We start from the raw sequence: 27,203 nt of genomic DNA on the forward strand, positions 1-27,203 counted from the left end.
TTCCCTGCTAACTAGTTACTTTTATTATAGAGTAATTCAGTTACTAACTCCGTTATATAGGAGTTCAGTGGACGATCAGCCTGGGCTTCCTCAAGCCTGATGTGCTGTTATCCTGTTATACTTATGGAATCAAGGCTGCTCAAATCAATTTGCTTTTAATTTGTTTATTTTGGGCTACAAAGGTGCTTCCCCTGCAATGTGTACATTGATTGAAAAGACAAATTAAAAAATTTATCATAAAAAAAAGGCCTGGTTTGACTAATTGGCTTTGCATCTTTTCCTTCTGCCCTTGTAGTCCAAGACATGCTGCCCACCGGCTTTCAAAGTACAATGCTGCCACTGGTGGATTTGTATCAATTCTATTCACATAATTATCCCTCCCTGCTATTTTGTAGTTCACCAAAACACCCTGAAACAACTTGAGTCTCACATACTTATGCCACCATACGCCACTAACAGTGCAAGCAGGCCAATGGCAACCAAGCGCGCAGTCCTTCCTCCCTCACTTTAAAAACCACCAGCCGCTACTGATCCAATTAATTTTATATTTTCCATGCTCAAATGCATTTTTAACATGTCTATACTCTTGTATAGAGTATAAAGCAACATTTACCTAAGAATTATGTTTCTTAGGTAAATGTTTAGTGAGCCATATTGAGAATGGTGCAGTGGTGACAGGTAAGGGGGCAGGTTGGAGTCTACCTTGGAGTAGACGTAGCGGCCCACAGCCTCTGGTAACCAGGGAGACTGGTAGAACTCCGCCCTCCTCTCCTCCTCCGGATTCCCCGCCATGTCCGTCATCAGCTGGGATACAGAGACAACAGGGTTGTAACAGGGTTACATCATGGGACCGCACACTGGAGGAAATCCTCCAGTAAAGAAAAGGGAGCTGATCGCCTTTTTGCAAGCAGAAGGTCAGAAGGGTGACAGTTGGTTAGGTTTGACCCCCCTCTTCTGGGAACACACCGTATAGTTGACAACCTTTTGGCTACACACACACACACACACACACACACACACACACACACACACACACACACACACACACACACACACACACACACACACACACACACACACACACACACACACACACACACACACACTTTCTTGCAGATGAGCAACAGGAAAATCTAGTTCTAGCTAAAGACACTATCAGCCATGTAGAGGATGTCTCTCCTAAAAGGCCAGTACAGGTCCACTGGGATACATTGTGGAATGAAGAGACTCTCGTTGCGGCGCAGTATCAACCAAACATGGACAGAACGGGACAAAGGGCTTCCACATCTATACCTCCACAACTCATTTAATGTGATAAAAATGGTAATCCGTTGGGTAAGACTGAAATGTAAGAATATCCATTTCTCCTTGACAATTTGGGCCGTTTCTTTTCAAAACCTGGCCTCTGCTCTAGATCGGTTATTACATTGCAAATTATTATAATTTATTTTTAAACAGAAGACAATTAAAATTAAAGTCAACTCGTGACGTATCGCTGGCCTCTTCCTCAGAAGCCTTTCCCCTTTGCGTGGTACAGGTGCATGGGACCGGGGCGTGGGACGGGTGGGTCTGACCTTCAGGTCCCTGCTCTGGGACTTGAGCCAGTCCTGGATGAAGTCCTGGGGGTTGTTGCTAAAGCTCAGCATGAAGTCTCTCTGGGTCTTCAGCTGGTTGATGGACTCGATGGTCTCGTGGATCTCGTGGAACAGAGAGACAGAATAAACATGGCGGATATGGGATGTTATTAAAAAGACCAGCCAGTATTCAGCATCACCAAGGGGTGCCCTTGTTTTTGTGATTCACACAATAAACCCATCGAGTGGGCCTGAAAAGGTGAACCGCAGGCACACAGTGGGGGGGTCCAGTCACAACATTATAACCACCGTTTTCAAATCGGTTTTATGTAAAGCCTCAGCCAAATACTTAGGATGTTGGGGCAGACACCAGTCCTCAGGCCACTGGTGCATAGGATCAAGGGCCGGTCCACCTCCCAACAGTAGATCCTTCGTGGATGAATATGCAAACTAGAAAGCTGAAACTGTTGCTATCCACCGTCCGTTTCTATTTCATGTCCTGTGATTCCGTTTCTGCGGGAGATGTGTGTGTACCTTCATCTCCAGCACGGCGATCTCCTGCTGGTTGGTGGTGGAGGACAGGAAGCCGTTCATCTGGCCCTTCAGGGGGTCGTCCACCTCCACGTCAATATCGTAGCACGCCGTCTTCTTCTGCTCCAGCGACTCCACACTATGTCAGCGTCACAACAATAAGAAATACATACAGCATTGATATATCCTGAAACAATAACCACAGAGTACATACAGCTGTTTCAGCTTTAGCTTAGCCAGGACATTTTATAAAAGTTTTGATAATTTAGCCTAGCTTTGGGATTTACAGTTCTTTTAGGAAAAGTTGGAGGGCCAAATGGTGAAGAAAAAAAAAGTCATCCCAGCCAGACAAAAAAAGACAGGAGATGAACCCATCCACACCAAGCAGAACCCCATCCACACCCAGCTTCACCAGATGGAAGTGCTTTATTGGAAAAAAAGGATCAAAGGTCGTGAGAGCACTCATTGTACCTGTATCGGCGTATGCATATATTATATACAAGATATTAGGGTGAGTATAGGGTACCGAATATATTGGAAGAACCAAATCTCTCAAATTGTACAAAACAATGTAGGCCTTAACATTTGTAACCCCTCAAATTAAAACCTCTAAAGCTGACAGAAGAGAGGCAAGCACGGGGGAGTGCGATCCAGGCTAAAGGCCAATCCATTCAAAACACCGCTTCCCACCATCTTCTTATCAAATGCCCGCTCAATCCGGCATTAGCTCAGGAGGTAGAGCGGGTTGGCTGGTAACCGCAAGGTTGCTGGTTCGATCCCCGGCTCCTCCTAGCTGAGTGTTGTGGTGTCCCTGAGCAAGACGCCTCACCCTAATTGCCCCTGACGTGGAATTCCTGCAGCTTAAATGCAGACCATTTTACAACACCTGTGAATTCAGTGTTGTTTACAGCAGCGCTGTTTACATTCCACCTGACGCCAATGCTAAGCTAGTGCTAACAAAACTTCATGACTGTATACACAAATGTCTGGTTCCACCCCAAAAGTAACTTTATTGTGGCGGTGAATTTCAATCATGCCGACATAAAGACTGTAACTCGCACGTTCCGTCGTAACGTGAAATGTGCAGGGAACAATATAGTCGATCAGGTATATACCAACATAGCACACGCATACAGAGCTCAGGCGTATCCCCACTCCCCACTGGGAATGAGGTGGTGGAGAGGGCCTCTAGCTTTAAGTTTTTAGGTGTGACTGTGTCGGAGGACATGTCGTGGGGGAAAAACATCACCTCGGCCACGGCAAAGGCCCAACAGCGCCTCTACTTCCTCAGGAAGCTGAGATGGTCGAAACTGCCCCAGAAACTTAACGGTGGAAGTCATCTAATTAGTGACATGCATGAATGGGTGAACGAGATTCCCAGTGTCCCTACCTACTATCCAGCGAAACCACAGCTAAGGGAACGGGCTTGGCAGAATCAGTGGGGAAAGAAGACCCTGTTGAGCTTGACGAAACTGCCCCATGGTAAACTTCTACCACTGTGCAGTGGAGAGTGTGCTGACCTATGGGTTACTGGTGTGGTTTACCAGCGCAGAGAAGGAGGCCATACACAGAGTGGTGAGAGCCGCAGGGAAGATCATTGGGGTCATCCTTCCAGACATCGCGACTGTGTACACCTCCCGCTGCATGTGGGGCCAAAACTAGAAGGCTGGCCAACCGTCTATACCCCCATGCAGTCCGGCTGCTAAATGGACAATCTGCCCCCCCCCCCCCCAAACTCCCTATCGGACACCCCTCTGTGACATAATTGCCTCTGTCCATACACCTCAATTGGTCAAGATACTGTTGCATTGCTGCAAAACACTCCAACAACAACCCTACCCCCATCAGATGAATCTATTTATTGCACTAAGCACTTTACTGGTTTCAGCACTTTCTGGGTGTTTCTATGGGGTATTTATGGGGAGGCTATGGGGTATTTATGGGGAGTTATTATGTGTAAATGGGTGATTGATTCATGGAGATTTAAATTATGTATAAATGGGGGGACAACTAAAATGATATGCCTGTCTGTGTTTTGCTCTAACAACATTTCGTTATCCTATAAACTGAACTGAACTAAACTCTCTGGGGCATATCTACCTAACCTGCTAGGCTACATCACGTGTCTGATATGTGGCTTGATAAATAAATTGATACATCTTGCAAATTCAAGCACACCGCCAACACTGACAGATTTGTCAGAGCGGGGTGGGGAGACCTCGTGGGCCCGTCCCTCACCTTGCACCATCCAAGCGCTGGTGGTCGCACGCCTGCTTGTTTGTTTGAGCCCTTGCAAGGATGCATGACAACGGATATTATAGCCTGGCTTTGATATCTTTGTTGAGCTTTTTAGCCCAGCTTGGATATTTTAGCTTGGCTTTATAGTCTAGCTTTGAAACTTTAGCAGAGCTTCTTATTCAAACCTAACTTTGATATCTAGCCTGGCATTTTAGCCCAGCTTAACACTTTGATGGTTCCCAGCCTCACTATGGATTCGCTTTGGATAAAAGCTTGTGCATTAAATGTAGAGCAGGGCATTGCCCGGATGAGGGCTTTAATAACCACTTCAGAAAAAGAGTGATGTGATCCTACCTGATGAGGTGGTTGATGACGATGGGGTCAGGGTGCTGCAGGAGACCCGCCAGCTTCATGGGGATCTCAGAGAACTTCATACGAGCACAGCTGAAGATCTGCCAGCAGGGGGAGAGCATCAATACAGTTAACAACCCAAGTGGAGTTCACACGGGTCGTTGCTTTGGTTGGAACTCATTTGGGTTGTGCTTTTTTGTTGTTTTGTCTTTTACTAGTCAAACTAGAAATTGCATTTCCTGCAGAAAAAACGTATGAATGCTGACAGCTGAAAGAAAAGCGCAAAGCATTGCTGAAAATGCAGAAAGCGGGAAAAAATGCCTAACTGTCTGTATGAAACTTAAAGTGATGGTTCAGAGAAAAATTCACCCTAGGCTAATTTCCACCATGACATCCAGCCAAATATCCCCTCAGAAGCATTTCTAGTGATGATCGAACATTGGTCAAGATAGGGTTATCAGCCGAATGGCTTAGTACTGGCGCTTATGGAACGGTTCACATATCTCGTAAATTACCCCACTGATAATGCCTGGAATGTTACCACACTGTGTTTCCATGCAGTAGTACACATAGGGTCTCGTACTCACAAAACGAGGCATTGGAAAGTTTGTTAGTACACCGAGAGTTTATTAAAAATAACACTTACCTGATATCTTCTACTCTCTGCTGCTATCGCTACCACTGCTTCAACATCACTTCCGTATTTCAGAAAAGTTAGTAAAAGTCCTCATCAATCAATCAAAAAGCTAGTGAATTCAACACTGCATAGAAATGTATTTACAACTTGATGCTATTTGAAATACGTTTTAAGTGTTGACCTGATAATACAAGCATTTATAAAAATTCATCGAAACTTTTTCATACTCTCGCTTTGTTGACGGAAACAGCTGTTGTCCGCTGCATAGACGTCGACGCAGTGGACAACAGCTGTTTCCGTCAACAAAGTTTGACGCAGAGTGTTGAATTCACTAGCTTTGGAGTGTTGAATTCACTAGCTTTTTGATTGATTGATGAGGACTTTTACTAACTTTTCTGAAATACGGAAGTGACGTCAAAGCAGCGGTAGCGTTAGCAGCAGAGAGTAGAAGCTATCAGGCAAGTGTTCTTTTTAATTTAATTTATTTATTTTTTTTTCTCTGTTGTTGTTGCTGCTTAATGTTGCTTCTGTTTTGTCTGTAGCGGCTGCTGTTTGAGCTCAGTTTTATGTTAGTTTGTGTGTGTATGCATGGACCTCCACTGAGCTCTCTGTCTTTTGTCCACTATTCAGCTTTTTAATCATTGAATGTATTATTTGTATGTTGATAACCCAATATTTTGTATTATTTTCTTTTAGGGTGACTTTAAACATCAGTCCAGGGACAACAGATGCAAAATAGCCTTTGGCTAATTCTGGCATGTTTACATTTGTTTAAATGTTTTTATTAATGTGCAATGTCCCTGATCCTTAAACTTTTAAATAAATAAATAAATAATAAATTCCTAATGTACTTACAAACTTACCAATGCCTCGTTTTGTGAGTACAGACCCTATGTGTACTACTGCAGAAGTGTGGTAACATTCAAGGCATTATTAGTGGGGTCATTTATGAGATATGTGAACCGTTCCATAAGCGCCAATACTAAGCCATTCGGCTGATAACCCTATCTTGACCAATGTTTGACCATCGCTAAAAATGCTTCTGTTGGGGTATTTGGCTGGATGTCATGGTGGAAATGACCCTAGAGTGAATTTTACTCCGAACCATCACTTTAAACTATAATTATGAATAAATTGTAAATGATATTGAAATTCTGTTTTGATATTATTGAAGATACACGTGTGTAGATTTGTTAAATGGTTTGAATGAATGTAAACGGTTGAAAAATGATTTAGTTACGATGTCTTAAATAGTGTCAGAATGGGCAGACGGCTTCAATGACTATGAATCTAAATTCTGAAAAAAGTATAAAAGATATAGAAAGTTACGATGTCTTAAGTAGTTGAAGTGTCAGAATGGGCAGACGGCTCCGCCGTCCTCCCATTGACCCCATGTCCCATTGACCTCCCATGTTGAAAAACAGTGGAAAAAGCTGAAGTTAAAAAATTTGAAAGAGTTGAAAAACGCTGAATAGATAGCCATCATGTCGTTAAAGGAGCATTTCACTGGTGGAGACATGAATCTGTATTGAAAGTGGGTCATATATGTAGTCGAATAGTAACATAAATGTCTAATTTGGTGCCTTCTTGACCAAGAAAAGGCAGACAGTGACTTTATGGCGCTTGTGGATTGAAGACGACAACTCCCACAGTGCCAATCAGCGTTCACTCCCTGAGGGAGGTAACATAACAGCCAAACAGCGTTCACTCTCTGCAGTCCAGAGTGAATCGCAGCAGGAGGAGAAAGTGATTGTTGCCGTTTGCGGACTCCCGGAGCTCTATATCTAAATAATATAATATTATATATAATATCACGGCCAAAAGCTGTGTGTGCCTCCGGATGATATTATGAATTAAAGACTGCGTCGGGTTCTCGGACGTCTCACCTCCACAACAAGTAAAGAGTCCTACACAGGTTTGGGTACCCGACGGGTGACCTGCACAATTTGGATGAAACTGGTGAATAGCGCGGGCCAGTCGGGGGTTTTGCGATTGCGAGACTTCTCCGTTCCTGGATATGTTATTCTGGAGCGGAGGAGTCAACTAACCGTCCACAGTGGATGATGTGCGCTTTTTGTACAGCAATCTAACTGTGCGTTCACACCAAAAGACACATTTTTCGCCCAAGTTTTGTCACGTGACAAATCATAATCCATCGCTGTGCTTTTACCTGTTGTGGAAGAGGGAGAGACGTCGGAATGCCCGTCGTTTATGGGTTCATAATATCATCCAGAGACGCACACAGCTTTTAGCCGTGATATTATATAGATATTTATTAGGGCTGTCAAGTGATTACATTTTTTTAAATCAAATTAATTACAGGCTCTGTGATTAATTAATCTAAATTAATGCATACTTACATTTTGCCGAGAAAGTATTTCAAAATAATTTAATTCAAATAAATTATGGCAGATGAGTGATTCAATGCACAGTAGACAGACTTTAAAGTTCAATGTCTCTTTTATTTAAAACATGTCTTTCATTAGCATACAGTGCATTTTAAGATCAAATTAAAAACATTTCTATCTCACTCAAGATGCAATGCATCTCAGGCAAAAAATATACAATACTTAGTTTTGACTCTAGAGGGCACTATAGGACCGCGATTAATCTGCGTTAATTTTTTTAACGCGTTATTTTTTCTGTGATTAATTAATCGAAATTAACGCATTAATTTGACAGCCCTAATATTTATATATTATATATTATATCATATATTATATAGAGAGCTCCGGGAGTCGCAAACTGCAACAATCACTTTCTCCTCCATGCTGTGGTTCACTGCGGAGTGCAGGGAACGGTTGGTCCGGCCGGTTGAACGCTGATTGGCTGTTACGTTACATCAACCACGGAGTGAAAGCTGATTGGCTGTCATCACATGAATGTCGCGGCAAAGTTCAAATATTTCAACGCCAGTGAAAGTGTCGCATTGCAAATCCTCGTGAACTCGCTCACCCGTGACAGGGCTTTCATGCCGTGCCACAAGTCAAATCTTGCCGCAGGTTTTTCTAGTGACAAATTTCGCCCGATTCGCGTCTCTATGTTGAGTTGTGTCACCCCGTCGCGTTTGGTGTGAATGCACAGTAAAGCACCACGCCAGACACCAGATAGTGTTATTCCCCGGTGTTCCATCTAATGTGTCTAATTTTCCTTCGGGTGCGGGTCGGGCGTCGGTATCAATTTATAGGGGGTCTGGACGGGGGCAGAATGTAATTCGCGCTACTGTCGGAACACGGGTCAGATGCGGTTTTAGTATTGTATTGTGGGTATGGGCTCGCAAAATAAGATCTGTGTATTGATTCTCGGCCATGGTGGAGAAGGAATTGGAAGAAGAACTTTGACTCTCTGAAGTCCAGATTGAACTGTGACTTCAGATTGATGTGGAAGAACCAGAGACGTCGGAGAACCTGACGCAGTCATAAGTATTCATAATATCATCCGGAGGTGCACACAGCTTATGGCCGTGATATTATATATTATATTATAGATGTCTACATATTATATTAAATTATATTATTTAGATACAGAGCTGTCTCCCGTCTGAGCTCCCGGAGTGTTCTAGAATATCTTATAGAACACGGCCAAAAGCTGTGCCTCTGGATGGTATTAATTCAAATATTTTTATTGGCTTTTAAATGCAAAAAAATACAATTCATAAAATCGACAAAATCACAAATTGTATGTACCAGAGAAAAAGTAAGAATACTGAAAGCCACGTACCATTGTCACTGGGCTATGGTCAGATAACGATGCCCTCATATTCACTAGACCTCAGCAGGGGGAGGAATTTTTTGTCTAGCAGAAGTAGCAGAATAGTCTATCCTGGAATATGATTGGTGCGCTGTGGAAAAGATAGATTACTGTCTAGACCCCGGATTTCTATACCTCCATGCATCAATCACCCCGTAGGCCTGGAGAAAGGTGTTAATAATCCCTGCCGATATACTTAGTTTTGCATGTGTGGCTCTGGATCGATCAAGAGTGGGGTTTAGAACACAATTGAAATCTCCCCCGAGAATCACTCGGTGGCTATTCATTCGGGAAGTTGCGAAAAAAAACTGCTGAAAATTTTTAGTACCACAGGTAAATTGAACAGATGTCCTTGAACAATAATAAATCAACCATCTTTATCGAAGATCACCATTGATTGCACAAATTGCACATCCCTATGAACGGCATTTAGCATTACATTTAGAATGGAAGATCTGAGAATAGCCCTCCCTACTGACTCTAGCGTGGTCTTTATTAAGCAAGTGAGTTTCTGTCAAGAAAGCTATGTCTGTCCTCAGCTTCAATAGGTGTGAAAAAACCTTACTATGCTTTACGGAATGATTAATCCCTTTGGTATTCCAATTTGTAAATGTAGTATTCACCCGCCCTGGTCTACTAGTAATAGGGACCGCCATACCCAGGTATCAAAAATGACATCGCAGCCTCAATAGAAAATAGATCATAATAAAACTAAAGACCAACAATCCTCCCCAGAGTTATATTCGATACCGAAATATATGAAAAAAAAAAAAAACGACACGACATAAAACACATTCACAAAAAAACGCTGCTGCTGGCCTCTCCCCAAACGAGAGACCGCACGCACCCCGAGTCGCACAACATATCAAAGCTTACCTTGTGGGACTGAGCCTCACCAAAACTATATGAATATCAGGATAAAATGTTACAGCTAAAACTTAAATCCTATTCCGACATAAAACACTCATTCAACTTTGAGAGTATCGCCTACGTCAAGTCCCACTTTATGTGAATAACATCGGCCCCTTTATAATATATAAAATATTTAGCCCACTTAAAATAGAAAGGGTGGAAGTCCAAGTATCATTGATTAGTCCAACATACCACTATTTCTCCAATGTAAATCACAGGAACAAAAAAAGAATGTCGCAAACAGTCACACTTTGGGTTTCAGATTCTTCATTATAAAGTCCTTGGCTTGTTTGGGATCCTTAAAGCTTGTACGCTTGCCATCCAATGTAGTTATCCTCATCTCCGCTGGGTACCACAGACCGTAGCGAACCCCCTCGCATACCGTCAGCAAGCCCCGCACCTCGTTGAACTCAGCCCGCTGCTTGGCCACTGCCTGGGTATATTCTGGTTGGACATGGATTTTATCACAGTCCACGGTGGTCAGTTGTTTCATCTGCCTGGCTTTTTTTTAGGATTGCCTCCTTCCAATACACTAAATAGACTCTAGAGTCATATTCCTCCTATAAATTCGTGGCCTTTTCAAAGGGGTTCCTGCACTGGTACCGCACTATGGATGTGTTGTGTTGTGTTTTTGATGTGGATGTGATGTGCACAATGGATGTGTTAGTGGACGTAGTACCTGTCTGAAGTAGCGGTTGCAGTTGAGCACTATGGATGTGTTGTGGTGGATGTGTTGTGTTGTGGATTAGTGCTGCCACTAATGACCCATTTTCTAACGACTAATCTTTCGACAAATGTATCTATTAGTCGACTAATCTAAACGACTAATTAAAAAAAATATATCCATTTTATTTTGAACTGAAGGGCCAAAACAAAATGTTACCCGAGCCATAAACAATACAAATAACTTAAATATAACCAAATAAAAAAATAAACGCTGAAAGCAGGCAGGCACGCAGCTATGCTGCTCGCGTTTACACTTGCGTGCATGGCAGGGTTTAAAACAATACTGCCAAAGTCATATTAAGTAATCTAACGCAGGTGCGCAAGGCACACACACAGAAGATGCCAACAGAAATAGTTTTCAACAGTTCGGTACCGCGCCGTATTAATTCCCAAGTTTTGAAAAGAAAAGAAAGTATTTGAATCGAATAAGCGACGTTGTTTTTGATTTGTTTATTTGGTTTTGAACTAATATTTTTGGATGCATGCATCGGCTTTGAGTTTGTTTGTTTGTTACTTTGAAATCACATACGCTCGCAACACACACACACACGATCTTCAATCAAAACAACATCAAGTAAGTGATGCCGCAGCACGTTGAAGTCCGTTCCAAGGCATCCATAGGCTTTATAGTTTATATGTTTGAAAGCAGTGACACAGTCTTTTACCAGTTGGCCTGAAATACTCAACTTGATTCGGAGGACTCACCTGCCTCAGCCATTTTTCCTATCAAAGCAGTGAAGGCAGGGGGAGGGGGAAGAAAGAGGATAGCATTTAACCAGAAGGGCGCGCACAGCGCAGATTTGTGGTGTGGAGGTGAATTACAGTGAGCCATTTGAGACGGGAGGACAAAAATAAATAGACGGTCAATAGTAAAATGACTGGTAGACTAAAAAAATTGCTGTTGCTTTTCATGACCGATTACGATGACTAAGTCGACTAATCACGGTAGCACTATTGTGGATGTGGAAGTGATGTTCACTATGGATGTGATAGTGGATGTGTTGGGGATGTGATGTGCACTATGGATGTGTTAGTGGTACCTGTCTGAAGTAGCGGTTACAGTTGATGAACTCCTTCTCATGGCAGTCCTGCAGCTTGTTGGTCTTGATGTACAGCCACAGCGCCTGCATGATACTGGCTCTGGTCTGTGTATGGACGCCCAGCAGCCTGGCCAGACGCAGGTCCAGTTTATACTGGGGGGGCTGGGGGGTGAATGGTGAAGAGGGTCAGACCATGCATCCCGTCCACCAGGCTCTGACCGCCAGACTGCTGGCTGCTCCCTCACCACGCGGGCCTCATCTGACGCACAACTAAACCCGTGAGTGAGTGTTGGCTCAACCATGGTGGAATGAGCTCCCCACAGCTCTTCCACTGCAGGCTGAAAACTCATCTGGTCAGACTAAATAGAGTATTTCAAGCTTTTTTTTCTTTGATCAATTTCATGTACACCCAGTATTCTTGAAATTTCTTGTTTTTTTCTTCATGGTTGAATGCACTTTTTGTAAGTTGCTTTGCATACAAGCATCAGCTAAAAAAATGTAATGTAATGAAAGGGAGGTAGACAAGGAGAGAGGGGGTGAGACACACAAGTACTAAATAAAGATCTCACATTAGGTGTGTGTGTGTGTGTGTGTGTGTGTGTGTTCCACACCTGGTGGTCCAGCATTAGCAGCAGGGTACACTTCACGTTGATCTCCCCAGGCCTCTTGACCTGGAAGCCGTCCGTCTCCTGAGTGGCGGCCATCCTGTGCCACTGTCCAGCAAAGAAGACCAAAGAGCCCCATGCAACATGATTCAAAACTAAACAAAAGTCATTATAGGAAGAAACCATGAAGCCTTGATATCTTGTGCACTTCAAAGTAATTGTATTGTTATAGCTCTCAATAACAGTTCCAGTCTCAAAGGGCTTTACAGGCTGTGTGTATGTATGACATTCCCTAATCCTAGCCCCCCAAAGGGCAAGGAAATAACCCCCCTTAATTAACCGGGAATAACTCTTGAAGAGGACGCGGGGGGGGGGGGGGGGGGGGGGGGGGGGGGGTTCTAGAGGGGGATCATTCCAGGGAGGGTTTGGAGTCCAATTACTTCCCTCTGAGTACTAATGATAATAATCCCTCATGACGAGGCCCGACATATGCTCTTGGTCGGACAATGGATTGGGTTACTTTCATAAGGAGAAGAACCCAAACCAACCCAAAGCACTGCTACATAGAGATGAATGTTACATGGACAGGGTTCATTCAGCTCATTGTTTTTACCATTCCACGACATTAGTCCTTATTCACATACTCGGATCATTCATACCGGGAGAGGAGTCCTGCTCGAAGATGAGGGAGGTGTGGTGTTAAGGTTTCTACACACTGGCCCAACCGCTCATCTGAAACGTTTGGGGAGATTTGGACGAGTTCAGAAACAAATCTCTTCTGTGTGTTCAGCTATGTTGGAAGCTTTTGGAACTGCGCAGACGGTGTCATGTCTGATTCAACATGCAAAGTCTGAGAGCGTTGGCATCTGAGGATCGGAGCCTCTGATTGGTTGTGTGCTGCTAGCACAACCAGCGCGGTGTGGGAGGGGCAGACTAGCGCCACCCGAGAAGGAGACTTATTGCATCTTCACGCAAGCGCAGAACGTACACGCTACTGTGTAGTTGGCAGTAGTCAGCGCGGTTTGTTTCAATGCGAATTTTCTGCCAAACGGGTCAGACGAGAGGCAACGAAGTGGTCAGATAAAGGCAGTTGGCCATTGGTTTGAGTCTGGTAGACTGCACCCGACCAAAGATTTTGCTAGTCGACTAGTAGTTGTTAGTACAAGCCATTAGTTGACTAGTCGTCACACATTTATGATTTTTTTTTTAGATTTTTTTTTTGGGATCAGAAAATGGTTTGAGTTCCAGGGCTGAGAAAGAATGTTATAAGTAACATTGTTAACACTGTGCTACATTACAGAGAAATACAAAACCGTAATAATGAGCCTTTAAAATAAACAATAATAATTTTTTTTTAATTACAAGCGCACGCACAAAGCGAGCCGCCTATTAACGGCAAAGCGGTATTGGTTCTGAATGTGTCAGAACAACCAGCAAGGAGACTGAACATTTTGTAAATTTATTTCCAAAATGGAGCCTTCTGTCTGCTCCTCTTCATCAGTAGCCATCAGCATGTATCTCTCCTGCTGCTTTCCCCTTTTCTTCTTTGGTGCGGGGCCGAGCTTACTTTCTCTGTACTACTGTCACGATGCTCTCTCCGAGCAGCTTCGGCATGAGATAAACTCTCAGCCAGACCCAACACCGTCAATATCATAATTAGTTTGTTTGATTAGTATGATTGAGTGAGTTGAATGAGTATGAGTATGAATGAGGTTTTTTTTTTTTGCAACTGACCGACCAATGAAAACTTGGTCGACTGAGACTCTTCTCATCGACTAACGTTTGGTCGACTATTAGGGGGCAGCCCTAGAGTCTGGGCGGTGTGTAGGCCCCTTTAAGGAGGAAGAACCAAGTACCTCCACCAGGTGGTTGTCAGGTCCATAGAGCTCCTTGTCAAGTTCGATGACCAGGCTCTTGAAGAACGAGGAGAACTTTCTCTTCTGCTTCCCAGACTATGGACAAAAGGATGAAATAAAAATAAAAATAGACAAGAATAAAGATGAAAACAGAAACAGAACATCCCCCTTAGTCCTTCTGAATCCCTAATGCCCATCTCAACACATACTTTTCAGTAGAACGCCACAGATAAAGAGAAAAACAATCATATGGTGTTTTTCCATTCCTGGCTGAAAACATTTGAAACTGACCAGCTGATCTCCCTAAGAAAACACAGAGCCACATGTCAACGCTGGGCTGCATAACAACACTGTTTAGCAAGACAAAAATAAAGGCTGTTTTGTGTTAGAGTTGTGACAGCGAGCGCAGACGCTGAGGGGAGGAACCCAGAGTGCACCAGAGTGTTAACGGCTGCACCCTGTGCCCCCAGCTCGCTTCAGCCCTGCTAAACTTGCATGGTTGCGCAACCCAGCCCCCTCCCTTCCTCCCACGCAGGACTCTTCGTCTCCCTCCCATCCCTGCTCTCCCACCCTTAACACCCCCAGAATAAAATGAAATAAATAGGAATAGGACAGATTTAACAGAAAGCCATCTGTTCATAATGCTGCTTAAACGGACAGTCCTGGTCGTCGGTTGGGCAACAACATGTTGAACCGAAAAATGCCTTTATTTAAACATTATGAAGCTTTACTTATAAACTGACATTCTACAAATTGCAATGGGTGGGACAACGTAAATGTACAAAACAATACAAAAATAACTTGACAGACTGCCCTGGTTGTCGGTTAATTGATGGAAGGGCGGTTGCATCCAAGAGCTAGAGACACACAACCACCAGCAGTTTCAATTCCTTTTTTCAAGGGAAACCCGTGGTCAGACAGGTTTAGCGCTGCTGTGTGCATGTTTGGGCGTGCAAAGCACATGCAGATCATTTACATCTGGTTCCTTGGCAGGATAGTCAGAATGAGAGTCAAAGCAGAACCAGAACTTCAGTGCTGGGCAGTCAGGTCTCAGGGGAGATGAACTACAATAGTGCACAGAACAAAACTTGACAACCTGTTGCTAAGGGAAACAAGGTGGAAAACAGCAACAAGGATACATCATGATTCGTACCATGGCTGGAAGGGCTTTGCGTTTTGGGTCATAACAAGGGGCTGGTGTAGGTAGCAGGACTCGAGACTTACTCCTTTTTCGTTCAGTCGCACCCCTTTATTAGACGTGAAAATGTTCTTTGACACCAACCATCCATCTGTGTTCCTTTATTTGAACAGACAACTCACTTTAAATAAATTGTACGTTTTTACATGTTTTTACCGCCAGCACCTTGGCATGTCTTCCTCACGAACAAACACTTCCTGCTCCTCCTTTTTAAAAAAGCTCTTCCTACTTATGACATTCTTATCATTGGGAAATATACTCTAATTAGGAATCTTTTTCATTTCTGGAGATCTGTTATCTAAAGTAATGCATTTCTTTGCATGCTATAGCACTAGTTCTGTGGTGCAATTTAATTGAAACTTTGCGCAATGTACAAAACCCTTTTTTTTCTGATCAAATCAGCGTGTCTTCATTGAAACGGACAATTCCGGTATTTTGAACATTGAGCCCCCTTTCTGGTTTGTCTGGGATTAAATAGAGTGGTTGACACCAAAATTTAGACTATTGGACCTGTCTCGGGTATTTCTCTCATTTCAAATCGCCCCTGCCTGCTTCAGAATGGCTGCCTATGGGCATTCACAAACCTGTCCTTAAAACAACCGTAAACATTTGTTTTCAGAAATGTGCAACTCATTGAGTGGTTAGTGGTGTTTGTTGATGTTCCAAATCAAGTATTGTAGCGAAATACAGTTTCTGTTGTGTTTTATTTGGCATTTTATAAATCCATTGAAACCGAAACTGGACTGGAACCGGAAACGGGAATGGGGCTGTTTACGTTTGGTTGTAGTCTTTTCGCTCGGTCCTCCGTATCAACAGTAGGGCTACAATATTCAAAATAGCGGAATTGTCATTTAGGTGGGTCGTGTTTCCAAATCGAGCGGTCACACCGGCGCGGCAATACAGCCGGCGAGTATTTCCAGCACCGACCCAAACCCTGGCGCACATCACTCCGCCATCCATCAGCATTCACTTTATTAAAACATAGAACAAGACCACAATCAAACCCTCCGACATGCCCTTTACTTCTGCTATGGATGCGGCCATGGTATTCAAGGTATGTGACCCACACACCTTGCAACTCTTGAAACTCTCTTGAGTTCCTTCACACAGCACTTATGTGATATTGCAGTTTTGCTTTTTGAAGCATTAGTCCAATAAAACATGTTCTACCCTAGCAGCCGCATGATAAATGGTCATAGGGTTGGGCGATTGGCAGTTGACGATGTTTACAGTAAAACATCACGATGGATGATGACATCGTCCTCATTGGGGGTTAGTTACGTAGGGGGAAAAAAAAGTTGCTTCCACTTAAGTGTTGAAACAATGGCGTTGGTTGCTAAAAAGGGTACTACTTTGCCAATATATGGCAATTTTTTGGGATTTAGACCTCATGAGTTGACAGCCAATGGACACGACTGTTGTGTGTGCAAGATCTGCTCATGTGTGATCCGCGCAAAAGACGGGCAGACGACCAATCTAAATGACCACTTGCGTGTGCGCCACGCAGAAGTTAATAGAAATTATGATAAACAATATCACAGAGCAGGATTGTGAACGTTTACAACGTCTCATGCCAATTTACAATAGGCAAAATGTGTCGGTGGTGGCCGACTAACTTTTTAAAATTAGAATATTGATGCTGCGCGCCTCCTCTTTGCAACGGAACTTGTTGATATAAAACCATTCAATTTAACATACACACACTAAAACATATTTTTGTTTTTTAAATAAATATTCAATAAAAATTCATGTTTTCTGCAGTGTGCCTGTCTGGTATTGAGCGGGTCTGCAGGATCGCAACTCTGCACAACCCAGTCAGTAAAAAAGTGAACGGTCTTGGTCACGTACGACTCGTAGTCAACGCTGTCCAAGCATCGGTGGTGATGGCAACTTTCTCTACCAAGTACAGGATCTCACGGAGGGAGGCTGCTACTTCACTGTACATTTTCTCCAGCCACAGAGTCATAGTTTGGCGACATGGCACAGTGTAATCTGGCTCGAGAATCGCGGAAGATTAACATGTTGTGTCTCTGGCATAGGGTACCGTATTTAAAATAGCATGCATATGCATTAGTTATATTCTCAATTTAATTTACAGAGCAATCCCTGCAAAGTTTTTAGGTTAACTATAGAAGAGACTAGGTGTGTGACTGACTGACGGGGGGGGGGGGAGGGGGGCATCACGATGGTGGCTCTCCATCGTGATGTTGGTCAGCCATCACGATGGACAATGACATCGTCCATCAGCACAACCCTAAATGGTCGCATATGCAACTATTTTGGTCGCAGTGTTGAGCTCTGGGTAGGCAAAAAGTGTTGCTAGGAGTAGGCCAGAGCCTGGGTATGGCCAAGGGACAGGGAGGTTGAACATGGCAACAAGATTGAGCGACCATAACTAGGTCATCAACCCAGGGGATCCAAAGGTAGGTACGCCAAAACCAAAACAGTGGACAGTTTAATAAGGATTGGTGTACCTCCTCTAGAAGTTTGCCCTCCACCCTCAGCTCCCAGGATGCCACCTTCTCGTGGTCCTCAGCCTCGGGCTTGGCGGCGGTGAAGGTGTTGGAGATGTAGATCCTCAACTTGCGCTTCTGCTGTGGGGACACAAGAGACGACCGATGGGCTCAGGGTTCTGTCTGGCTGCCAGACAGAAGTTCAACAGACACAACTTGTTTCTCTGAAAGGAGAGAGTTGAGGAAAGGACTCGCAAAAGTTGATTAGTCAGACATTCAGAAGACTCATCATCTCCTGTTACAAAGTCCACTTATATTATTCAATGTCCAGTGGAGACCCAATACCCTGAGGGAGCATGACAAACAAAGCAATCCCACAGAATTGCTCCTTGAGAACAAGCAGATCTCGTCATGACTTTTCCCAGAACCGGAATTAGCCTTGTGACCGAAAGTTCTGTCACTATCTTAAAGGTCCCATGACATGCCACCAGGTGTGGTGTGATTAGCCTACCCAATGGACTGTAGCAAACGTTGCTCATCTATCCATCACACATCTAGGTGGACACACCCACCTATGATGATATAAGGGCAAATTTCCAAAACGGCTTGTAACGACTAATCACACCACACCTGGTGGCGTGGGATGTTTTATGGCCTTTTATGTTTGAGCTCTACCTATGGAGAAATATAGAGCACCCCCCCCTCCCTGACCAGAGTGCCCTCTGGTCACCAAGCACAGGACCATAAGAGGCATTAAGGAGCACATACGGTCCGCAGAACATGCCCAGACTGAAAACAAAACAGACACAACTGATCAGTAAGCTGTACACTTACAAGGTCAGCTGAGTGGGGGGAGTGCACTCAAGTAAATTAAGTAGACGGAGCAGAACCAAATCTCAGCAATATAATTGAATCTCAATATATATCTCTTATAATAGCAATAAGAGTGTAATAAAACATTGTATATAACTTTTAAATTCATTAAAGATTGAGGTTTGTGGGGTTGAATGTAGATATTACTAAAGTAAAGTCACTATAGCAATACCAGCACTTCTTGTATCTTTACTTCACTGATGAGAAATTCATATAGCCTGCGTAGTTAAAGGCTAGACCTACATATTATAAATGTGGAATCATTGTATTTGTCTATTATAAGGAGGAGCGATCATTTGTGAACATTGACTCATACAGACCACAATGTGGCAGTAATTATTTGAGCACCATTACAAGTGTCACATGGAAGTGTAGTAAAACAGGCAGGCCTTGGTGCCACTTGTTTCACACTCGTTTCTGTGCCACTTTTGTGGTCGGATGCGCCAGATCTGAACCAAGGTCTGACGGCCACACTCAGAACTTCAATGCAAACTCTGTGGCCGGATTTCACTTGCCTGCTAAAGACTTCCTGTCAAAATAAGTCTGCTGAAATGGTGCTGGGTGGAAGAGAAGCACTTATGTTGTTCTGTTTAAGATGGTATGACAGTCAGCAGCCTTTGTAGTTGTTTAGCCTTTCCTCCATAGCATCTTTGGCCTAGCAAAGGCTCTCGTACAATTTTAAGATCCCATATCATTCTTTTTTTAGTGGTAATAATTGCATTGGGGGGGTACTACTAGAATAGGGTTACATTCCTGTATGTTAAAAAATACCCTTTATTATTCTCACACTTAATTTCTGCAAAACCAATTTCAGCGTTTTGTATCATGTCGCTTGCAGGCCCCTCTCCCGAGTGGCCCAGTCTGCTTTGATTGTTCAGCACACCCACTCTGCTGCGATTGGTCGAACGCTTTGCCCACATGCAAATTCACATCCGAGAAGATGTAAACATTGCAGGTAGCCGGGAGGCGCGACTACTGCACTTCAGCACTGCACAGTCTGACATCACACTGTTACAGAAGTAAAGTTTGAGTGCAAAACAAGCTATTTCACACACTTATTGAGGGGCGTTCTTGGTGGACGTCAATACTCCCCTGGCTCAGCAGACGTAAAACATGTATAGATACATCATATAACAGTCTAAAGCAAAGGGGAAAGTCAATTTGGTGTAAAGATATACATTGTGCATCTTCAGAGTAGCTTACTGTGATGGGTTTCTTGATGGCCTCCTGGATCTCCATGCGTTTGCGGGCAATGGTCTGGTCCAGTTTCCTCTCGAAGGCCAGGAGGTCCATGTAGGCTTGGGACTCAGGAACCAGGTCTCTGATCTAAGCAGAAGGAAAAACAAATACTGTTATTTTCAGGGATCATGGGCCCAACTTTTGCATGAAGAAAGACATTGATTGAATAAAAACATAAGCCTAATTGTGGGATAATAGTATAAAATAGACCTGTGTTATCTTAACAATATGAATACGAATCATTATCATAATGAACCCAAACAATTCCCCATTCAACGTGCAGAAGATGCCGTAGGCTTACCCTTTGTGGAAGGACCTTATCAGCCATCTTGCGTCTTTTTGCCCTAGAATAGAGAGATCATTAGGAAACACCTCGAGAACATCATGGATCCATACTGTGGAAAAATCTGGAATCCCCACTCATAGCTCTATATTTACAGTACATAAGCATTCAGTCCCTCCACACAATTTACCAAAAGCATGCACATATGTATTCACTTATGGTGCCATCCATTTGAATGGTACGTCAGTACATCTGACCTGCTCTAGCAAGAATGTGACGTAATTTCCTGGTTTGCAGCACTTATAGCTTTCCTGTATCTCATTGGCTAGTCATTGTTAGCTATATTGTTAGCTATTATTAGCCTCTTTAGCAAACCAGCTCGAAAACAAAGAACACAACTTTACTTTGTATTGCACGCACAGCAAGACCATGCAATGAATAAATTGGTGACCGGAATAAAGTAGCAATGTAATAAAGTGTTTAAGAGCATTTAAAAACGACATTAAAATGACCAACGTGATACAAATACAAAGAAAATAAATGTCTTCAGGGGCACAGCCATTTTTGTTGTCGAGTCGTATGGTCGTCCTCACTCGCGCATTTCCACTAGCGGGTGCGCTTCGGCCCAGCACGCCTCAGCCCAATAGTGAAGGTGCGGTTTGGCCCAGCTCAGTTATGGCTCGCGTTTCCACCGCCGACAGTACCCTTATGGTAGAGCGTGGTTTAAGCCAATTGGCGATATTTCTTGGGATAGGGGGGGGTTCATAGAAAATGGAAGATGTAAATTGCAGCCACTGTGGCTCCATAATGTGAAGGCGCCCTCATTATAACTAAACAACCCGTTGCACACAAAATACCTAATTTTTCTTTTCTTCTGGGCCTGGAGGCATGACAGATTTATAGGGCAGACGCACACGCCAGTTCCCATTGAAGAAGTGACGGTTTAATCATGGGACCCTTGTGTTCTGAAGGACTCTTCTGCTCACTGGGATGTGTACTGGTCTTTTGGCAGAGCCATAGTTTGTCTTGCTGAACGTCTTTTCTTCCCTGGCCCGTAAATTTGTCAAAAACAGTACCAACTTAATGTTGATTTATGAACTGCCTCATTCGCAAAAAGGAACCCAATATCGTAGTTTTGTTTTAAACGTGGAAATACATATTCTATGATCTTCAAAATGGTAATCTATGCCATTTTATCCCGGATACTAGAATAACAGTCAAAAAGCAGGAGTAGATCCTATGTTTTTGCCCACCCTGCCAACTAGTTTGTGGACGTTGCTCTACGCTCCCAAAGCAGGAAGCCTTCTTTTGGTGACTTTGAAATGCCTATAGTATAATTTTGAGGCTGTGGTTGATTTTGATGTTCCCGTGTAAGAGGGTTAAGCTTCCCGGACTCTTCTAGCATACCACCCCAGTAATGTGTGTGGCCGTGTGAAGCTCCATCTGAGCAGTGGTTGATCCAGAGTATTTTCTTCCGGCAGAGGGTAAAGCTGCTTGCAACTCGACGCCTCCATTAATTTCAATGAGGGAAGGGCGGCAGAGAAGAGGCGGTTACAACCGCGGTGGTTGGACCAGGAAGCAGCAATCTAAAGTTTTGGATACCTTGAAGAACGCTGGAAGGGTGGCTATAACATGCGACGCATGGATATCAATTGCCACGGTGTCCTACATTACCGTAACCGCGCATTCCATTAACGATGAGTGGGAGTAGGCCTGCACGATAAATCGTTATAAAATCGCGATCTCGATTCACCCTGTGCGCAATTTAAGTTTTAAATTACTTTGATTCTTTTTTTTATGAGAACCCAGGTACGTGTGGCGAGAATGAGCCAACCTCTCAGACAGAAACGGAACTCATTCCAAAAAAAAGCTTGCATTCGGTGGTGTGGAAGTATTTCGGATTTAAGCAAGACGACGAGGGTCAGTCTAATGTAATTTGCAAGTCGTTGCAGCACCGCAAGGTAACACCACAAATCTTTACCAGCACCTCAAACGTCACCACAAAGTGCAATATGATGAAGCCATACAAGACAAGAAGTCGTCCGAAAGTTGTCCAACAACGCAGATATATATTACGGACACCTTGCACAATGCGACCCCATATCCACGTAACTCCAATAGGAGTAAGGAAATCACAGAGGCAATTGCTTACCATATAGCAAAAGATATGGTTCCAATAAATACCGTAGAACGTGACGGATTTCAAAAAATTATCCATACATGGACAAACGATACGCAATACCCTCCCACAACTATTTTTCATCCGTTGCACTGCCAGCTACGTATAATAAAGTTTGGGCTGTAGTCGAGGCAGAAGTGCAAGAAGCTGATTATTTTGCAGCAACCACTGATTTATGGTCCAGCCGGACCATGGAACCATACATGAGCCTAACTCTCCACTTCATTGCGACAGATTTCGCCATGAAGAGCAAGTGCCTACAGACTGCTTATTTCCCTGACGACCACAAAGGTGAGATCTTGCCACAGGGACTGAAGGATGCCCTAGCATCTTGGAGTTTGGAAGAGGAGAAAATGGCATGTATAACAACCAGGGCTCCAGACTAACCTTTTGCATTGGTTGCACTGGTGCGCCTAACTTTTCTTTTTAGGTGGACCAGCACAAAATTTAGGTGCACCCAAAAATGTAGGGGTTTCAAGTGCTTCACCTAGCCGGCATTGAACATTTCCAAATAAAACATTTCCAAATAAAAGGGCTTGTGCTTAAAGGGTTATTCACCTATAAAACAACATTGTGCTCCAACACTATATATCATATATTTATAGGTTATTTTGCTGCAATTGAATATACTAACTCCAAATTAAAAAGTAAATCTCTTTACCGATACACTTCCGGTGATTTGACGCGTCAAAAATGCACAACTACAAGTTCTGAATGGGGGCGGGTCACAATGAATGGGGCCGAGATGATTGACAGTACAGGTGATGGTGCTCTTTGGTTGACAGCGGGAGAGGGAGAGGAGATGGAAGACGGAGCCGCGCTGTCTTATATGTTTCTAAACATATAGGTTACAGATTAATAAAGGCCTGCATGAGACTCGTGGTACTACCAACAATTAGTAAAAAAAATATAAACCTGGTGTGCAGTCAGTCACAGGAGTTCGGTCACAGAACACATAGAGATGATGCAAAGGAAATTTATGTTTTCACCCGGGCAGCGTCAGGTGCACCAGTGCGACCTAGAAAAATTATTAGTCGCACCCTTAAATATTTTGGTCGCACTCTGGAGCCCTGATAACAACAGACAATGGATCAAACAGTGAAGGCTATCTCCATCAACCATTGGACCAGGCTCCAATGTTTTGGCCATAGGCTACATCTGGCAATTGGTGAGTTTCTCTGTGTGTGTGTGCGTGTGTGTGTGTGTAACAAGTTAGCCCTTGAACTGTTGGAACTACTACTGCTACTACATAAATAAATAATGTTATTTGTGATACTATAGACTAATCGTTTATGTTGTACTCATTCAGATGTTGTATTTTTCTTTTAGAAAATGCCATGAAAGATCAACGAATTGACCGTGTCACAGGCCTTTGCAGAAAGATTGTGAGCAATCAGTCACAGCTGGCTACGGAGGAGAAATCTTGCCATAGTCCAGGAAGAGCTCAAACTTCCTGAGCATCAACTAAAAACAGAGTGCCCAACAAGATGGGGATCGAGACAAGAGATGATTCAGAGGATCCTGGAACAGCTTCCAGCCATCTCACAGGTCTTCAATGATCGAAAGGTTAGACATCTAGTGCCTACATACAAGTCATTGAGGCAATGAACAACACCCTAAGTCCTCTGGCTGAATTCACCGATGCCCTCTCTGGAGGGCATCGGTGTATGTTAGCATATCCTCTGTGAAGCCGGCTCTCCACCTTTTTAAAAACTCTGTTTTGGCTGTGCAAGATGATGACACACAATTTACAAAATCAGTGAAGTCAAACATCCTGAAATATCTGCAAGAGAAGTACAGTGATCCCCAAACTCAGGATCTACTCAACATGGCCACAACCCTTGATCCTAGGTTCAAGATGAACTACATCAGTGAGGAGAAGAAAGCCACAGTTAGAGCAAGACTGACAGTCGAGATGACCGGCATAACTCTAGTTATGGTAAGGTCATTTCCACATTTCAATACAGTTGTCTAGTCCTGAACAGTTATATTATTTTACTTAATATTGATTGAGATTATTAATTATTTTCCAGCAGAATCCCCAGCCAAATGCCTCCCCAGCACCCCCCATGAAGAAGGGCCGAAAGACCCTTGGAAGTTTCTTCAAAGCAGCACAAGGCAATGACGACAAGTCCTCTTCTCTAGAGCAAGCAGTGTCCACAGAGCTGGAGGCATATCTTCTGACATGCAACATCAACAGTGAAGATGACCCCTTAATCTGGTGGCAGCAAAACAGATATGTATATCCACGGTTGTCTGTGTTCGTGAAGAATACCTATGCATTCCAGCTACCAGCTCACCTTCTGAGCGGCTGTTCAGTACAGGGGGCAACATTGTGACATGCCACCGTGCATCACTAAGGCCAGCGCATGTTGACAGACTTCTGGCCAGGAATCTTTAAGTGCCATATTCAGGGTCACATATAGGGTCATATGAGAGGCCTATGTCCCAAAGAAAATATAATTTAATGTACTATTTTGTAATGGCCAAATTAATATTCATTTTCTTTTGTCACTGACACCCTAGTAGGTTGGCAGATTTGTTTTATTTATGCTTATTTATGTTATAATTTTAGAGCTTAATTGAATGGCAGATTGAATGTTTGTTTTCTTTTTTCATTGAAGCTTTCATTTACAGGTGCGTTGAGTTGGTTCAAGAAACATTATAGAAGTTATAAAAGGCCAGCAATTAAAGACAATGTGCTGCTATATGTACAAAATAAATCATTCCGTTTTTGATACTGCACTTTAATCAGTTATAAAGGGCCATATGAAACGCAACGTGCTAGAGGTGCCAATAAACTGTTTGGTACTGCCAATTTGTTTTTTTTGTCATGGTTCATGTGTGCATTAAACTACATTTTGTGAGAAAAAAAAAATCGTGGCAGAGAATCGTTATATCAATTCTAAAGTAAAAAATCTGGATTCATATTTTCCCCAGAAACGTGCAGGCCTAAGTGGGAGCTAGTGTTACTTCTGCTCCAAACAAGAGCAATGTACGACACACGGGTGAAAATGTGGCCGACTTGTTGAAGAGGGTTGCAGATGAGTGGCATCTGAATGACAACGACTTAGTTAAAGTCACAGACAATGCTTCTAATATGGTTGTTGCTGCTCACCTTAGAGGATTTGTGCATGTGAGATGTTATGCCCACACCTTGAATCAGCACCGTCGGTGCGTACCAGCTGGAGGAGAAGCAGAAGCTACTTAGTCTGCCGTGTCACAGACTGATAACGGACGTCAGCACCAGGTGGAACAGTGAGTATGAGATGGTGGATCGTTTTTGGAACAGCAGGCGGCTGATCTCTGTACTCTCACTGAAACAGATGTCTCCAACGCAGAGGATGCAGTTAAGGCCCTAAAGGCAATGAAAGATGCTACTACACTTATTTCAGAGGAGAGTAGCCCCAGTTTGTTTGATTGCCCCACTGCAAGCTCAACTCTGCCAGGAAACGACGGGCAACATTGCAGAATCATCAATAACCTGTGAGATAAAGCAGACCATCAATGCGGACCTTAGCAAAAGGTACACCACTGACCTAGAGAGAAGCATACTTTGTTCAGCTTCTGCTCTAGACCGAAGAGATTCAAGGGAATGCCTTTCCTTTCTGAGGAGGATATAGAGGAGACATTTGGAAGAGTTGTTGCTGAGGCTGCATCACTTGAGGTAAATAATACTATTTTATTGTAACATTATTGTACGATTTTCAAGGCTTACCATTTCCTTTGTGGAATTATTACATTTGACAACATAACACACAATTAATGCACAATACAATATTGAACAGATAGGTAGCCTAATTCATTTATGTTTTTTTTTTTTTTTTTTATGTGGTTAAGATTGGAGCTATTGACATGATATGGAAATGTGAAAATTAGGCCGCTGTGGTAATCTGTTCTTATTGTGTTTACCTACAGAAACAGGTGAGAGTGGAAGATAAGGAAAGCCAGCCCAACACAGAGGACACTCACACCACAGAGAAGCAGAACCAAAGCCCCTCCCCTCCAAATAGAAGAGCTGCCCCCTCTTTGCAAAACCCCTCTCCTCCCAAGAGAGGAGCACCATCCTCTTTGCAATGGCCCTCTCCTCCTAAGAGACGAGTTCCATCCTCTTTCTTGGAGAATCTGCTGGGGAATACCTTCGCTGGTGCCACAGCTCAGCAGCCCATCTCTGCCTATGCTAAAGCTGAGGACGAGGTTAGCAAGTTCTGTGGTGCTCCACCAATTCCTCTCTCTGTGGACCCTCTCAGCTGGTGGAAAAAGAATGAGGTGATTTATCCCCGGCTTTCCAAGTTGGGCAAGCGATACTTCTGTATTCCGGCCACCAGTGTCTCTGCAGAAAGAGTCTTCTCTACTGCAGGGGATATTGTCATTGCCCAACGGAGTACACTCACACCAGAGCATGTCGACCACCTCCTGTTCTTACACAAGAACTTGCATATTGCATGAGTATCCACCAGTTATTAACTGGTAATGAAGCACTTACTGTTACTGTTTGTACTTCCATGGTACACTGCCATTATTACATTGTAGCACTGTTATGATATTTCTGTTTACTTTTCTTCCACATATTGCAGTGTTTTTATATGAGCCATACTTTTTGCACAATGTGTTTTTTTCTTTAATGATCATCCCAAAAGTAGGAATTGATTAGCAAACTCTGAGTAGCAAACGCAAATTCTAAACTCGATAATCGGTTTAGAATCTAATCGTTGACCTCAGAATCAGAATTGAATCGTGAGGTGCCAAGAGATTTCC

The 27,203-nt window shown here is 43.4% G+C and overlaps 1 protein-coding gene and 1 pseudogene across 4 annotated transcripts in view; one reads left to right on the plus strand and one right to left on the minus strand.

The window, feature by feature from the left end:
• Positions 1-27,203, minus strand: part of smarcd2 (SWI/SNF related BAF chromatin remodeling complex subunit D2) — a 31,155-nt gene that overhangs the window by 2,128 nt on the left and 1,824 nt on the right. The window contains exons 3-13 of one of the 3 annotated variants that reach the window (XM_084485837.1): positions 20,285-20,327; positions 19,948-20,070; positions 17,893-18,009; positions 14,221-14,316; positions 12,371-12,472; positions 11,760-11,921; positions 11,425-11,442; positions 4,698-4,795; positions 2,109-2,244; positions 1,575-1,697; positions 703-804 (exon numbers count right to left, since the gene is read on the minus strand). In XM_084485837.1, coding sequence (XP_084341963.1) covers positions 703-804; positions 1,575-1,697; positions 2,109-2,244; positions 4,698-4,795; positions 11,425-11,442; positions 11,760-11,921; positions 12,371-12,472; positions 14,221-14,316; positions 17,893-18,009; positions 19,948-20,070; positions 20,285-20,327 — 1,120 coding nt within the window. Of the gene's footprint in view, positions 1-702; positions 805-1,574; positions 1,698-2,108; positions 2,245-4,697; positions 4,796-11,424; positions 11,443-11,759; positions 11,922-12,370; positions 12,473-14,220; positions 14,317-17,892; positions 18,013-19,947; positions 20,071-20,284; positions 20,328-27,203 lie in introns of all 3 variants that reach the window. The other 2 variants (XM_084485836.1, XM_084485838.1) reach the window with 2 other exon arrangements.
• LOC311366710 (E3 SUMO-protein ligase ZBED1-like) lies at positions 24,274-26,894 on the plus strand (annotated as a pseudogene). Its single transcript has 3 exons — positions 24,274-24,384; positions 25,738-26,112; positions 26,364-26,894. The product of its transcript is annotated as an E3 SUMO-protein ligase ZBED1-like (transcript).

The sequence above is a fragment of the Micromesistius poutassou genome (genome assembly GCF_964030765.1).
Source record: "Micromesistius poutassou genome assembly, chromosome: 21".
NCBI classification, from domain to species: Eukaryota; Metazoa; Chordata; class Actinopteri; order Gadiformes; family Gadidae; genus Micromesistius; species Micromesistius poutassou.